Source organism: Chiloscyllium punctatum, chromosome 26, assembly GCF_047496795.1.
Source record: "Chiloscyllium punctatum isolate Juve2018m chromosome 26, sChiPun1.3, whole genome shotgun sequence".
NCBI classification, from domain to species: Eukaryota; Metazoa; Chordata; class Chondrichthyes; order Orectolobiformes; family Hemiscylliidae; genus Chiloscyllium; species Chiloscyllium punctatum.
Genome location: NC_092764.1, coordinates 77379569 through 77395188, shown reverse-complemented (window position 1 = coordinate 77395188; position 15620 = coordinate 77379569). Strand labels below are relative to the sequence as shown.

The 15620-nt window shown below is 40.5% G+C and overlaps 1 protein-coding gene across 2 annotated transcripts in view; it reads right to left on the bottom strand.

Moving 5' to 3' along the window:
- Positions 1 to 15620, bottom strand: part of cfap263 (cilia and flagella associated protein 263) — a 47781-nt gene that overhangs the window by 19073 nt on the left and 13088 nt on the right. For both annotated transcript variants that reach the window (XM_072547706.1, XM_072547704.1), the window contains exons 3-6: positions 15012 to 15176; positions 8822 to 8977; positions 3510 to 3590; positions 422 to 577 (exon numbers count right to left, since the gene is read on the bottom strand). In XM_072547706.1, the coding sequence (XP_072403807.1) occupies positions 422 to 577; positions 3510 to 3590; positions 8822 to 8977; positions 15012 to 15176 (558 nt within the window). The remainder of the gene's footprint in view (positions 1 to 421; positions 578 to 3509; positions 3591 to 8821; positions 8978 to 15011; positions 15177 to 15620) is intronic.

The window sequence follows — 15620 nt, the reverse complement described above, 5'->3', positions numbered from 1 at the left end:
AGAAAGCTGTGGAAACCAATCACTAAGAACATCTAAGACAAAAATAGAAGGTTCTTAATTACTTAGGGGAATAAAGGTTACAGTGAGAAGGCAGGAGAATGGATTTGAGAAACAAATCAACCCTGATCAAGTAGCAGAGCAGACTCAGTCGGCCAACTGACCTAATTCTGTTCCTATGTTTTGTGGCCTTGCTGTCTAAAAGTAGGAACTGAGTAGAAATTGAATCCAGCACACCTTTTCACTTTGGACTCAAGGTAGGAAAGAAGGGGCTTTAACCACCAAGTTCATATCTCAAAATGAAACTTGAATTCATGCACTATCTGATCCTTTGCCTCTCCAGCTTAACCCAGTGAACTGACATCAACTTATCTCAGTAAAACAATGTTTGAAAATATGCTGAACTATGTTAACCAAAACTTACTTTATAGGAGTTGAGAACCAGCTGTGTTTTCCCTGTCATGACTTTGAGCTGCAAGAGGTCCTGATTATATTGTTCAATTTGCTTCAAGTACTGGCTGTTTTCAATCTTAAGCTGATGAAAATCAACCTCCCGGAGCAACTCACCAGCTTCCTCTTTCTAGGGAAAGAAACAAATACTCAAAGAATATTATGATTTTTTTTTCTGATTGGTATTGTTGTTTTCGCCCCTTCTTCCACACCACAAAGGACACAAGGGTTAGGAAATCTTCATCCCAAGCTCTAACGATGCTAGTCTAAAACCATCTTTAAAGCTAGCAGCAGATGGAGAATCAGGGATTAAAAAAATAAATTTACATTTGTGTTGCACATGTTTGGCAGAACAGTGTTGTGAAAGTAGTTGAGAGACTAATGGCACTGACTGCCATTAATGCACAAATGAAACAGGACCTTCTAGCAAGCAGGTACTTGTGAAAATCTGGAAATTACAGTGTGACAGAATACATCCATATGCAGTGTGAAAGTGGCATATCATCATCAGGCTTCCCATTTAAATGTATTGAATAGCAGGGAGATCCTGGTCTGATGTTGCAGATATGGAGTAAACACACGAAGGGGATTATCCATTTCTATCTAAGTAATCTTTTAATGGCATGGTTAATCTTAACTACTGCAATATAACTTCTCTGATATTATAAATTTTTTTTGTAAATTTGAAATATCATTTCTTCAAGTTTTAATTACTGCAGGAGATTTAAAATAACTTTTTTCTTTCTGTCTCTTCTATCTCTCACTTTCCTGCTTCCTTTTCTGCTGTTTATTTTGTTTTCTGTACTTGAGTTGACATTAAATTCACTGTTCTAACTTACACTTCCTGATTCAGACTCACTGCTGCTAATTAACAATTCTTAAATCTAATTACTTAAATAGTTAGCAGTTTGCAAATATCCTACATCCTGTGGAATATGCTGTAATGGTTGGACTTTCCACTAATGAGAACTGAAAAGCTTATAGAACGAGGCATGTATGAGTTTTATGAATGGCCCATTACATTTTGGACAATAAGAGTGAATTGTTTCATCCAAAGAATTGCATGTCTGATGATGCATTACTGCCTCAGTTCAACACCAAAGTATAAACACTGAATATGTCAACAAGACCTGAGACAGGAGTAGGACATAATTCTCTTAATTCAAAGGCAAGCTACATTAAAGGGATGAATAAGTCCTTGTTCTCTACTTGAAGATGGAAACAAGGAGTGAAAACTAGTAATTTGAAACGTATCGAACAACTCTCTGCTTCATATCTATGAACTGTATCAACAAGGCTGTTGAGTCTCTCTATCATTCTTTGCCTCTCTACTTTATTGCCACTTTTCATGCGGCATATGGTCCCCGCTGATTTTTGCCATTTATGTAAAGGTTTTGAATGAGAATTTAGGAGGCATGGCTAGTAAATTTACACAAGCACTCATGCATGCACAAAATGCCTGATTGAACCTGCTGACCAACAGCACAAGACCCAACCATTCTCACAAAAATTATGAGTTGCAGCAAAACACTTGTCAGATACCCACAACTCACTGGCTCTTTTCAAAAGGCACTGACTTCAGGTGGAAGTCCAAACTTACCATTATTAAATCAAGGCTCTCTAACTGATCTGGTTGTTCAAGCAAACACTAAAGAACTCATAGTTGAAAAGTGTGGTCCTGGAAAAGCACAGTTGTTCAGGCAGCATCCGAGGACCAGAAGAGTTGATATTTCGCACATAAGCTCTTCATCAGGCTTATGCTCGAAATGTTGACTCTCCTGTTCCTCCGATGCTGCCTGACTGGCTGCGCTTTTCCAGCACCACACTTTTCGACTCGGATCTCCAGCGTCTGCAGTCCTCACTTTCTCCAACTACTCATAACAGTATTCAAAGAGCCAAGAGTCCTGATGTCCTAACCAACATTCTTCTCTCAACCAGGACTATCAAAAACAGAGGAATTGATCTCATGCAAATATTGGGAAGCCTGAAGCCATTGTCTTTGGACTCCACCACAAATGCCATTCGCTAGTCACTAATTCTCTCGCCACTGTGTGATGCTAAACCAGAATGTTTGCAATGTTTCCATACAATTTTACCTTGAACTGAAATTCCAACCTCATATCTGCTCTATTACAGTTGTTTACATGCTCCTCTTGTATTATTCCCAGTCTTCACCTCTGCCTTAGCCTATCTCTTGCATATTTCAGTTTCTTTGCTGTGGTCTGACACATTGGTTGTCAGCCTGGGAATAGAATCTAAAATACATATCTTAGTGCCCATATTCTTCCATAATCTTATCCCTCATTTTGTTCGTTAATTCCTTCAGCCTGCAACTCGCAGATTTCTGTGTTTTTCCAATTCTGGCCTCTTGAGCATTCCCACCATTGGTAACTGAAACCTCAGCTATCTAGGTCCAAGTCTTGGAATTCCCTTCTTGAAACTATCTGCCCCTCAACTTCCCTCTCCTGCTTTGAGATGATCTATAAAACCAACTTTTTTGACCAAGTGTTTGGTTGTCTGTTCTAACAGCTCTAGATGTGGCTCAGCGCAAAATTTTACCTGGTAATGGTCCCGTGCCATGCCTCAGAATGCTTTACTAAATTAAAGATGCTATATAAAAGTTGGTGTTATACTGCAGCTACTTTCTACAACTTATTTTGTTATATTTTCTATGTTCATATGGTTATTGTTGCTCATAGAATATTGCTCTGCACAAAGTTGCACCATATTTGCTTACACAACAGGAGTCACTTCACTTTCAAGTAACTCAGTGTATATGTAGTGCTTTGAAAGATATGGTGCGGTGTCAAATATACAATCTTTCTTCATTGAAGAAAAGACTTGCATTTATCTAGTGCCTTTCAAGACCAATGAATCTCCAAAAATCCTCTCTTTCAAATAAAGAATTTCAATGATTTTTGTTGTAAACTAAAGAGATAATTCTCTGCCTCATTACTGCATTTGTAAGAAAGGATGATGACAAAAATTGATTCACAGAGGAGGGTTATTTCGAGATGATGAGTGATATATGTGCTCCTGCCTGCCACCCTCGCTTTACAAACCAATCGCAGCTGTTGGTGCAGTTTCGCCTTGAGCATCTTCCATGCATGATTCTTCAGTTGCAGCTTATCAATCAGCATTTCCTGAGGAGAAAGGAATATAATCAGACACTTAAGAGGTCAATGCATAATACACTCCTCAGCTAGCACCGGTTATTGTACAAAACATTTACTGAGAATATTAACTACTAGATGACTCAATTTCTTCATTTATGAACATATGTTCAGAGCTGATACAAGCGCTCCAAGGGCTAATGAGACTGGTGAAGGTATGAATCTTTACCTCTCAGTCCTGCAGATAAAATGACAAATATTGGAAAGTTGAAACAAAAATGAAAAAGATTTAGAAGACACAACAGTTCAATTAACGCTTGTAAATAACAAAATGCAAGTTAATGCTTTCAAAGTAGATGTTTGTCTCAAAATGTTAACCTGCTTTTCCCTTTTCAATGCTGTGTATTTTAGAATTTCTATTCTAATCAACCACAATCACGATTTACACCAATAAAATGGTATACCAAGTCACTCAGTTGTATTAACTGCTATAAAGTTTCAAGAAAAAAAGCAATGAAACCAGATGGACCACCTGGCACTGACTAAGGCACTGGAAAAAACAATGCCAAAAACAGCCTGGACAACCCTGCAAAGTCCTCCTTACTAACATCTGGGGGCTAATGTCAAAATTAGGACAGCTGTCTCACAGACTATTCAAGTAACAGCCTGACATAATCGTATTCACAGAATCATACCTTACAAAGTTAAAAATCACACAACACCAGGTTATAGTCCAACAGGTTTAATTGGAAGCACACTAGCTTTCGGAGCGATGCTCCTTCATCAGATGTTTGTGGAGGACACAATTGTAAGGCACAGAACTTATAGCAAAAATTTATGGTGTGATGTAACTGAAATTGTACATTGAAAAATACCTTGATTGTCTGTTGAATCTTTCGTCTGTTTGAATACCATGATAGTTTCACTTCTTTCATGTGTAAATCACAAAGTCTTTTTTTAACAGTTGCATTCTCAGGTTAGCTGTAACAATGGGTGATAGCTAGACAATATGTTGATTCCTGTATTCTGAAGGGCTTTTGCCTGAAACGTCGACTTTACTGCTCCTCGGATGCTGCCTGAACTGCTGTGCTTTTCCAGCACCACTAATCCAGAATCTGTTGAAGGTGTTAGCCCCCTGTGTTCTGTGTCTATGCTATGATGTTTAGATTGATTCTAATCTAAAAAGTGAGATAACAGAGTTTTACATGAAGTTTTTGAGCAAAGTACAATGTAACTCCGCAAGTACAAATTCACCCCACAAAATATATGTGTGCATGTGGGTCTTTGTGTCTGTCTGTCTGGGTTGGGGGTTGACAGAGAGTGTATATGTGTGTGTAGTGAGTGTAGAGTGGTCTAAGTCTCTGAGAGGATGCCTGTGTGAGTGTGAGAGTGTGTGTATGTCTGTAAGGGTGTGTGTAGTGTTTGTGTGCGTGCCTGTGTATCTGTGTTCCGTATGTGTGTGTGTGTGTAGAAGTGTCTGTGTGTATGTGTATAGTGCAATGATGGTCACCTGTAATGTGACATGAACCCAAGGTCCCGGTTGAGGCCCTACCTATGGGTACCAAACTTAGCTATCAGCCTCTGCTCGGCCGAAGTCGGGACAAGCAGCAACGAAAAGTGGCCGAGTAGAGGCTGATAGCTAAGTTTGGTACCCATAGGGAGGGCCTCAACCGGGACCTTGGGTTCATGTCACATTACAGGTGACCACCATAGGAGGTACCCATAGAAAGGGCCTCAACCGGGACACACACATATACACTCTCTCTTACACTCACAACCCCAACCCAGACAGACACAGACACAAAGACCCACATGCACACATATATGTTTGTGGGGTGAATTTGTACTTTCAGAGTTACATTGTACTTTGCTCAAAAACTGCATGAATTCATGTAAAACTCTGTTATCTCACTTTTTAGCTTAGAATCAACCTAAACATCATGGTATGGACAGAGAACACAGGGGGCCAACACCTTCAACATATTGTCTAGCTAACATCAATTGTTACAGCTAACCTGAGAATGCAACTTTTTAAAATAGATTTTATGATTTACACATGAAAGAAGTGAAACTATCATGGTATTTGAACAGATGAAAGACTCAACAGACAATTAATTTTTCAATGTAAAATTTCAGTTACATCACATTGTAAATTTTTGCTATAAATTCTGTGCTTTACAATTGTGTCCTCCACAATCACCTGAAGGAACGGTGCTCCGAAAGCTAGTGTGCTTCCAATTAAACCTGTTGGACTATAACCTGGTGTTATGTCATTTTTAACTTTGTACACCCAGTCCAACACCAGCATCTCCAAATCATACCTTACAGTCAGTGTCTCAGACATCATCATTCCTGGGCCGGTCCCATTCCAATGGCAGAATAGGCACAGCAGAAGTGGGAGTTGCGGTGGTATTTGGGAAGGGTGCTGCTCTCGGAGTCCTCAACATTGACTTCGTACCCCATGAAGTCTCATCGCAGCTGTTCAAACATGCCCAGGTATGTCTCTACACAAAAAGGACAAACCCAACCTGACCAATTATCACCTTATCTTCAAGGTGAGGGGATAAAGATTAAGGGAGATATGTGTGGAAAATTCTTTATGCAGAGGGTGGTGGGTGCCTGGAACACGTTGCCTGTGGAGGTGGTAGAGGCGGGCACGATAATGTCATTTAAGATGTATCTAGACAGATACACGAATGGACAGGGAGCAGAGGGATACAGATCCTTAGAAAACAGGTGACAGGTTTAGATAGAGGATCTGGATCGGCGCAGGCTTAGAGGGCCAAACAGCCTGTTCCTGTGCTGTAATCTTCTTTGTTCTTTGTATGGGCAAACAAACCACCAATTCCATGTACTGCTTGTCCTCAGCTAATGCATTAGTACTCCTCCATGATGAATACCACTTGGAAGAAGCCCAGAGGGTAGCAAGATTGCAGAAATTAGTCTGGGTGGTCGGACCTCAGTGTCCACTATCAGATATAGTTCAGGAGCAGTACTCCCAGTCTTAAAGGACTGGGTCTGCGGCAGCTGATGTAGAAATCAGCAAGAAGGAATAATATACTTGACCTCATCCTCGCATGCATCTGTCCATGACAGTATCAGTAAGAATGACAACCACACAATCCCTATGGAGACAAACTCCAGCCTTCACATCGAGAATTTTGTGTGCCACTATCATTGTGTTAAATGGGTTAGACTAAGACTGGGCATCTATGAGGCATCTTGGACCATCAGCAGCAGCAGAATCTTAATCGAACACAATAAACATCTTCATGGCCCAGCATATGTCCCACTTTACCAGGGTTCTGGTTCGATGAAACATGCAGAAGGGCATGCCATGAGCAGCACCAGACATACCAAAAATAAGGTATAAAGTTAGTTAAACTTCAAAACAAGACTCCTTGTATGCCAACAGCATAAGCAGTAAGCAACTGAGCCAAGCATTCCATAACCAATGGATCAGATCTAAGCTCTGCAGTCCTGTCTAGAATGATGATGGATAATTAATAAACAACTTATTGGAGGAGAAGGCTCCACAAATAATCCCATCTTCAACAATTGGAGAACCCATCACCTCAGTGCAAAAGATAAGGTGGAAGCATTTTCAACAAACTTCGGCCAGAAATGCTGAATAGATGATCCATCTTGACCTTCTCCACTGGTCCCCAATGTCACAGATGTTAAACTTCAGCCAATTCGATTCACTCCATGAGAAACATATTGAGTCACTGGATACTAAATATTGCAATGGCTGTGGGCCCAATAAACATTCCAGTAATAGTACTGAAGACATATGCTGTAAAACTTGCTGAGCACCTAGCCAGCTGTTCCAGTACAGCTACAGCACCAGGATCTACTCAACAATGTGGAAAATTGCCCAGGTATGTCTCTACACATAAAGGACAAATCCAACCTGACCAATTACCATCTTATCAGTCTACTCTCGATCATCAGTAAAGCGATGGAAGGAATCATCAATAGTCCTATCAAGCATCACCTGCTTAGTAATAACATGTTCAGTGACACCCAGTATGGGTTCTGCCAAGGCCACTCAGTTCCTGACCTCATTATAGCTTTGATTCATACATGGACAAAAAAGCTGAATTTCAAAGGTGAGGTGAGAATAACTGCCCTTGACATCGAGCCACATTAGACCAAGTGTGGCATCAAGAAACCGTAGCAAAATTGTACTCTGGATTAGGAGGCCTGGATTCAAGTCTCATCTGCTTCAGAGGTCTGCTATAAGATCTCTGAACAGATTGATTAGAATTTATCTTCCCAGAGAAATTTCTGCAGTATGTCTTGGGGATGAGATTTTGGCCTTCAACAACTATAACTATTTTCCTTTGTGAGTCCAATCATTGAGGATATTTCACCCCACCCCCGTCTTTCCAACTGACTTCAATTTTGCTAGACCTTCTTGCTATCATATTTGGCCACATACTATTTTAATGTCAGGGGCACTCTCACTTCATTTCTAGAATTCAGCTTTTTTTAAAAAATCCCTAATGGGATGTGAGAATGGCTGGGCAGGCCAGCATTTATTGTCTGTCCTCAGTTGCCCTTGAGAAGGTGAGCTATCTTCTTGAACTGCTGCAGTACATCTGTGGCAGGTAGACTTACTACACCATTAGGGAGGGAATTCTAGGATTTTGACCCAATGAAAGTGAAGAAACAGTGATTTACTTTCAAGTCAGGATGGAGAGTGGCTTGGAAGAGAACTTGCATTTTGTGGTATTATCATGTATCTGCAGTCCCTGTACTTGTAGATGGAAGTACATGTGGGTTTGGAAGGTGCAGCCTCAGAAGACTTATTGGGTTCTGCAGTGCATTTTGTGGATAATACACACTGCTGCTACTGACAGTTACTTATCAAGTGATGAAAGCTACTGCTCTGTCTGAATGAATGGTAGGTACGTGAATAGGAAGGATTTAGAGGGATATTGTCCAAATGTTGGCGAATGGAACTAGGTTAATTTAGGATATCTGGTCGGCATGGATGAGTTGAACCAAAGGGTCTGTTTCTGTGCTCTATAACTCTCTGACTCTATGAATAGGAAGTCAGACAACATGTTTGCAATTTCCTGGCTAACCTATTTGATCAGTGGTCAGTTTCCCCAATGACAGCATCTATTCAGAAAATCATCCTACTGTTTCGTTTGATGACTTCTGTCAATTCCAGATTTACCTATTATTCACAGTAGCTACTTAAAGATTATTTGCTAGATTTTTCTTTCCACAGAAATAAATGTAGAACTCACTTTGGCATGGATTTTGTCCTCAAAATATTTAAAGAGAGTCTCTGTTACAATTGTGCTCCCCTTCTTGCCTTGTGTGAAAGACCCAATATCTCGTTCAAACTCATTGACTGCTTTTTTTATATCAGCCAAGGCAAATTCAGCTTCCTCAAGAGTAGCCTAGAGAGAAACAAACATATTGAGTTAGAGATCTGTGTACTTTGAACAGTCACAAAGACAGGAATTTCCTAAGACCTAGTTATTGGGGACTCCATAGTTAGGGGGACAGACTGGAGATTTTGTGCGAATGAGAGAGACTCGCAATGCCTCTCAGGTGTCAGGGTCCATGATGTCTCAGATTGTGTTTTCGGGATCCTGATGGGGAAGGGGAACCACCCCAAGTCATGGTCCACATAGGCATCAATGACATAGGTAGGGAAAGGGATGGGGATGTAAGACAGAAATTCAGGGAGCTAGGGTGGAAGCTTAAAGCTCGAACAAACAGAGTTGTTATCTCTGGTTTGTTATCCGTGCCATGTGCTAGTGAGGCAAGGAATAGGAAGAGAGAGAGAGAGAGAGTAGTTGAACATGTGGCTAAAGGAATGGTGCAGGAGGGAGGGATTCAGATACCTGGATAATTGCAGCTCATTCTAGGTTAGTGGGACCTCTACAAATGGAATGGTCTACACTTGAACCAGAGGGATTCCAATAGCCTGGAGGTAGAAGTTTGCTAATGCTCTTTGAGAGGATTTAGACCAATTCAGCAGGAGGATGGAAACTGTAATTGTAGTTCCAGTGTACAGGAGGTTGAGAGTAGCGAGGTCATGAATAAAGTGTCAAGGTTGCAGGAGTGTACCAGCAGGCAGGAAAGTAGTTTGAAGTGTGCCTATTTCAATGCAAGGAGCATCCGGAATAAGGTGAGTGAACTTGCAGCATGGGTTGGTACCTGGGACTTCAATGTTGTGGCTATTTTGGAGACATGGATAGAACAGGGACTGGAATGGCTGTTGTAGGTTCTGGGGTTTAGATGATTCAGTAAGAACAGGGAAAGTGGGGGAGATATGGCATTGTTAGTCAAGGACTATATTACGGTGGCAGAAATTACATTTGATGAGGACTCATCTACTGAGGTAGTATGGGCTGAGGTTAGAAACAGAAAAGAAGAGGTCACCCTGTTGTGTGTTTTCTACAGGTTTCCAAAACATTCCAGAGATGATTCTGGATAGGAGTGAAAGTAACGGGGTAATTGTCATGGGGGCTTTAACTTTTCTAATATTGACTGGAAACATGTCAGTTCAAGTACTTTAGATGGGTCAGTTTTTGTCCAATGTGTGCAGGAGGGTTTCCTGTTACAGTGTATAGATAGGTCAACAAGAGATGAGGCCACATTGGATTTGATACTGGGTAATGAACCGGGCCAGTTGTTAGATTTGGAGATAGGTGAACACTTTGGTGATAGTGACTACAATTTGGTTAAGTTTACTTTAGTGATGGAAAGGGACTGGTATAAACTACAGTACAAAAGTTATAGCTAAGGGAAAAGCAGTCATGATGCAATTAGGCAAGATTTAGGATGCATAGGATGGAAAAGGAAACTGCAGGGGATGGGCACAATTGAAATGTGGAGCTTGTTCAAGGAATAGCTACTGCATGTCTTTGGTAAGTGTGTACCTGTCCGGCAGGGAGGAAGTGGTCAAGCGAGGGAAGCATGGTTTATGAAAGAAGTTGAAGCTCTTGTCAAAAGGATGAAAGAGGCTTATGTAAAGATGAGACAGGAAGGCTCATTTAGGGTGCTTGAGTGTTACAATTTAGCCAGGTAGGACCTAAAGAGCCAGGAGGGGACATGAGAAGTCTTTGGCAGGTGGGATCAAGGAAAACCCTAGAGCTTTCTATAGGTATGTCAGAAATAAAAGAATGACTAGAGTAAGATTAGGGCCTGTCAAGGACAGTAGGGGAAGTTGTGCATGGAGTCCGAAGAGACAATGTTGTTGAGAATATTGAGATACAGGCTATTAGATTAGACCCGATTGAGTTTCATAAGGAAGAGGTGTTAGCTATTATGGAAAGTGTGAAAATAGATAATTCCCCTAGGCTAAAAGGGATTTACCTTAGGATTCTCTGGGAAGCTAGGGAGGTGATTGCAGAGCCTTTGGCTTTGACCTTTATGTCGTCATTGTCAACAGGAATAGTGCCAGAAGACTGGAGGATAGCAAATGTTGTCCCCTTGTTGAAGAAGGGTAGAAGACACAACCCTAGTAATTAGAGACCAGTGAGCCTTACTTCGGTTGTGGGTAAAGTGTCGGAAAGGATTATTAGAGATAGGAGTTATAATCATCTAGAAAAAAATAATTTGATTAGGAATAATCAACACAGTTTTGTGAAGAGTAGGCTGTGTCTCACAAACCTTATTAACTCCTTTGAGAAGGTGACCAAACAGGCAGATGAGGGTAAAGTGGCTGATGTGATGTATATGGATTTCAGTAAAGCGTTTGATAAGGTTCCCCACGGTAGGCTATTGCAGAAAATACGGAGTAATGGGATTGAGGGTGATTTCGCGGTTTGGATCAGAAATTGGCTAGCTGAAAGAAGACAGAGGGTAGTGGTTGATAAGAAATGTTTATCCTGGTATTCAATTACTCGTGGTGTATCACAATGATCTGTTTTGGAGCCACTGCTGTTTGTCATTTTTATAAATGATCTGGATGAGGAAGTAGAAGGATGGGTTAGTAAAATTTGCGGATGACACGAAAGCCGTTGGAGTTGTGGAAATTGTGGAAGGATGTTGTAGGTGAAAGAGGGACATAGATAAGCTGCAGAGCTGGGCTGAGAGGTGGAAAATGGAGTTTAATGCAAAAAAGTGTGAGGTGAAAGGAGTAACAAGAATACAGAGTACTGGGCTAATGATAAGATGCTGGTAGTATGGACGAGCAGAGAGATCTTGGTGTCCACGTGCAGGATCCGTGAAAGTTGCCACCCAGGTTGACAGGGTTATTAAGAAGGCGTATGGTGTGTTAGCTTTTATTGGAAGAGGGATTGAGTTTCAGAGCCACGAGGTCAATTTGCAACTATACAAACCTCTGGTGTGGCTGCACTTGGAATATTGCCAGTTGTCGCCACATTGTGGGAAGGACAAGGAAGCATCAGAATTAGTGCAGAGGAGATTTACCAGGATGTTGCCTGGTATGGAGAGTAGATCTAAAGAGGAAAAGCTGAGGGCTTGGGGCTGTTTTCGTTAGAGAGTGAAGGTTAAGAGGTGACTTAATAGAGGCATACAAGATGATCAGAGGATTAGCTAGGGTGGACAGTGGGAGCCTTTTTCCTCGGATAGTGATGGCTAGCATGAGGGGACATAGGTTTAAACTGAGGGGTGATAAATAAAGGACAGATGTCAGACGTAGGTTTTTTACTCAGCGAGTAGTAAGGATGTGAAATACCCTGTCTGCAATAATAGTAGACTCGACAATTTTAAGGTCATTTAAATGGTCATTGGATAAATATATGAATGATAATGGAATAGTGTAGGTTCAAAGGACTTCAGATTGGTTTCACAGGTCAGTGCAACATCAGGAGATGAGGGGCCTGTACTGTGCTGTATTATTCTATGTTCCACATCCTATGTTCTATTGTACTTTCAAAGTGTGGCAGAAACTTGGTTTTGGCATTAGATCACAAGCAACTCAAGGAGATTCCCAATAAGTAAATTTCTAAATGAGTGAGAACACTTTTTGCCATCAATTAGGAGACAAAGTAAGAACAAATATTTAATCATTATTCCAGCTTGGGATGGTGGGGGGAGAAGTAGCAGTGTCAAGTTCACATTTCAATTGACAGTTTAAAGGGAGCATTAAAGGATTAACTATCTTTGATGTGGTGACTAAAATTAAGTTTGATTTTATAACAGACTAACCACTTGAAGGAATTTAACATTTTTGAAAGGGTTTCAGTAATGAGAGATATTTTGATGCAGCAACTGTGCATGAGTGACAGCAGTCTTAGATTGGTTTTCATGTCTGCATGGCTTCCAGGTCCACTCGTATTCTGTACTGGATGAGTGGCTATGGATGAGGCATGGGGTGGAGAGTGGTGAATTAAGTGACATGGAAATAGCCTGGGGATAGTGATGGGGATATAAAGGGGCATGATGGTGTGTACATGAACAAAGACATGACAGCCTTTTATAAATCTGGATGAAAGTCTCAGGGAACCGGTGGGATCTTCAAACGAGCCCCCGCTCTATTTGTTTGGCTCTGTGGCTGCCCTCAAACTGCCTCAGTCTTATGGGCCTCATTTCCACAGAGGCAGATCTGCTCAGGCTGGAGACAATCCAACTTGTGTTTCTCACACCCATGTTAAAAATCTTGCTTATTATTTTAACTCCCAACCCATGAAGTCTGCTACTTTGTCATCAACCCCACCTCTCTCTTTGAAAAATGTCTGAGGTTGCAAAGAATTTGATGTGTCCTTATTATCATATTTGCCTTGAAGCTGAGCTTTCAATCACACATTAATGTCACCATGAATTCTGCATATTTCCAGGACCATATCACCTGGCTGTTTTGTTCTCCTAAGTTCTTCAGCTGCTGAAATCCTCATCCATATCTTTACTATCCCTTTGTTATCCTTTTTGAACAAAGGTCTATGTGACTTTTGCAATTCTTCAGTCCAGCGGCCCCTCCCCACATCTAAGGTGGATTGGAAGATTATAACCAGTGTCTCACATTTTTCACTTTACTTCTCTCTGTCACCTCGGAGGCAGATACCCTCTATACTTAGTGACCAAGCTACTTTAGGAACACCTTTCCAGTATTTCCTAATTAGTTTTCAGTCCATCCAATATTTCAACTATCTTCCATTTCACTGCATTTTTGGTAGCATGTACATCTGTTTTTTTTAAATAAAAGAAGAAATATATACAATATATGCATTAGTTGGATTGGCCATGCTAAATTGCCTATAGTGTCCGGGAATGTGCAGGCTAAGTGGATTAGCCATGGAAAATGCGGGGTTACAGTGGTTGGGTAGGGAGCTGGTCTGGTTGGGCCTACTCCCACATTGTAGGGATTCTAAATTATATATTCATTTAGTACCTCACCCATACTCAATGCCTCCATTTGTAGGTCTCCTTTATGGTCCATTATAAGTCCAACCTCCTCCTATTACCCATTTACTATTTGTCTGCTTGTACAAGACCTTTGCATTCTCTTTTTATGTTGGTTGCTACTCTACTCTCATCCTCTCTCTTTGCCTCTCATTTCCATTTTTTACTTCTCCTCTGTATTTTCTTTAACTGGCCGACCACTCATTTGTATTCTCAATATCTGCCACATGCTTCATTCTTAATCTTTATCACTTTCAAGATCAAAGGAACTATGATTTTTGTTGCCCTGCCTTTCCCCACAGTGGGAATATGCCAAGATTATACCCAAACCTGTTCTTCCTTAAACTAAACTCGATTCTAGCCTTACCTGCCAAAAGTGATTCCAATTAAACTGGGTCAGATCAATTCTCACCTCATTGAAATTATCCATCATTCAAGTTAGTATTTTTAACTCTAGATTCCTCCTTGCAATTTGTTGGTGCTTTCCTAAACATTATGCTTTGCTGATCACTGTTCTCTAAATGTTCCCATTATGATAATTAATTCACCTGACCAACTTCATTCCCCAGATCAGACCCAGCAACACTTCCTTCCTAATTGGACCAGAAATGTATTCATCAAAAAATGCTGCTGCTTCAGAAAGTCTTCCTCCTCACTAATTTTTACACGATTACTATCCCAGTCTATATTAGGACATTTGCAGTAGTGCCTTATTATCACTATTTTACAGATTTTGCATCTTTACATAACTTGCTTGGTGACCCCTAAAATACACCCAATAATATAATTGTCCCACCATTTTTTTCTTATCTCTAATTAAATAGATCTTGTACTTAACTCCTAAAATGAAGTCATCTGTCCCCAGTACTCTAATATTCTGTTTAATCACATCATGAATTGTAGAATTTTTACTCAAGTTGGGATTTATATGCCATAATTCTATCCACTTTTTCTGTGGAGTTTTAAACATAATAATTCAGCACTCTTTGACCTCCAGTTGAACTTTAGATGAAATTCGGACATATAAATATTTGAAATTTAGTGCTGGCTGTCTACACAGTATCTGATTGGAGTCAAGTCACTGACTGCACAGTCTGGCTTATGATTGTCCCTTACCTGTAAATTTCGAATTGTGTGGTCTGACTCCTGCTTCAGCTTTGATAATGTCTCTTTTGTTTCCTCTAGTTCTCTATAAGCAATGTTGCACTTCTGCTCCGCTGTTAAAGTCAAAAGACGTTCTACTGTCACAGCACGAGTTCGGGATCGATGCCTTGACCTCCCCTAGAAGATTTACCAAATATTTTAGGTTCTGAACTTCATATTTTATAATCAAACTTGTGTGATCATTATTTTTCTTAACTTTTCCCCTCTAACATATCATTGGCTGAAACAGCTGCAAGACATTTTTTCCCTGGCTTATTTAGCCACTGGGCTAAGACATTATATGTGTTTCTTGGTAGTTTATTCTTGATGATTCTTATCACCAGCTGGTAAAGCTGTTGCTTGGCTTGGCTCATTATTTCCTGCATTTCTGATTGATACTGTCAGGACTGTGATAGAGTATCACTAAAATTACAGTCATGCTCCACTTGCTGGTTCTAGAAAAGTGACACCAATAAACCGTGGACCGTAGGCAGGTGAAGTCAACTTTGCAAATTCAGTCACAATTAGTTTATTTATGTGATTAGTGCACTATCTGATAAAGACCCTGTCTGCAAATCTCAC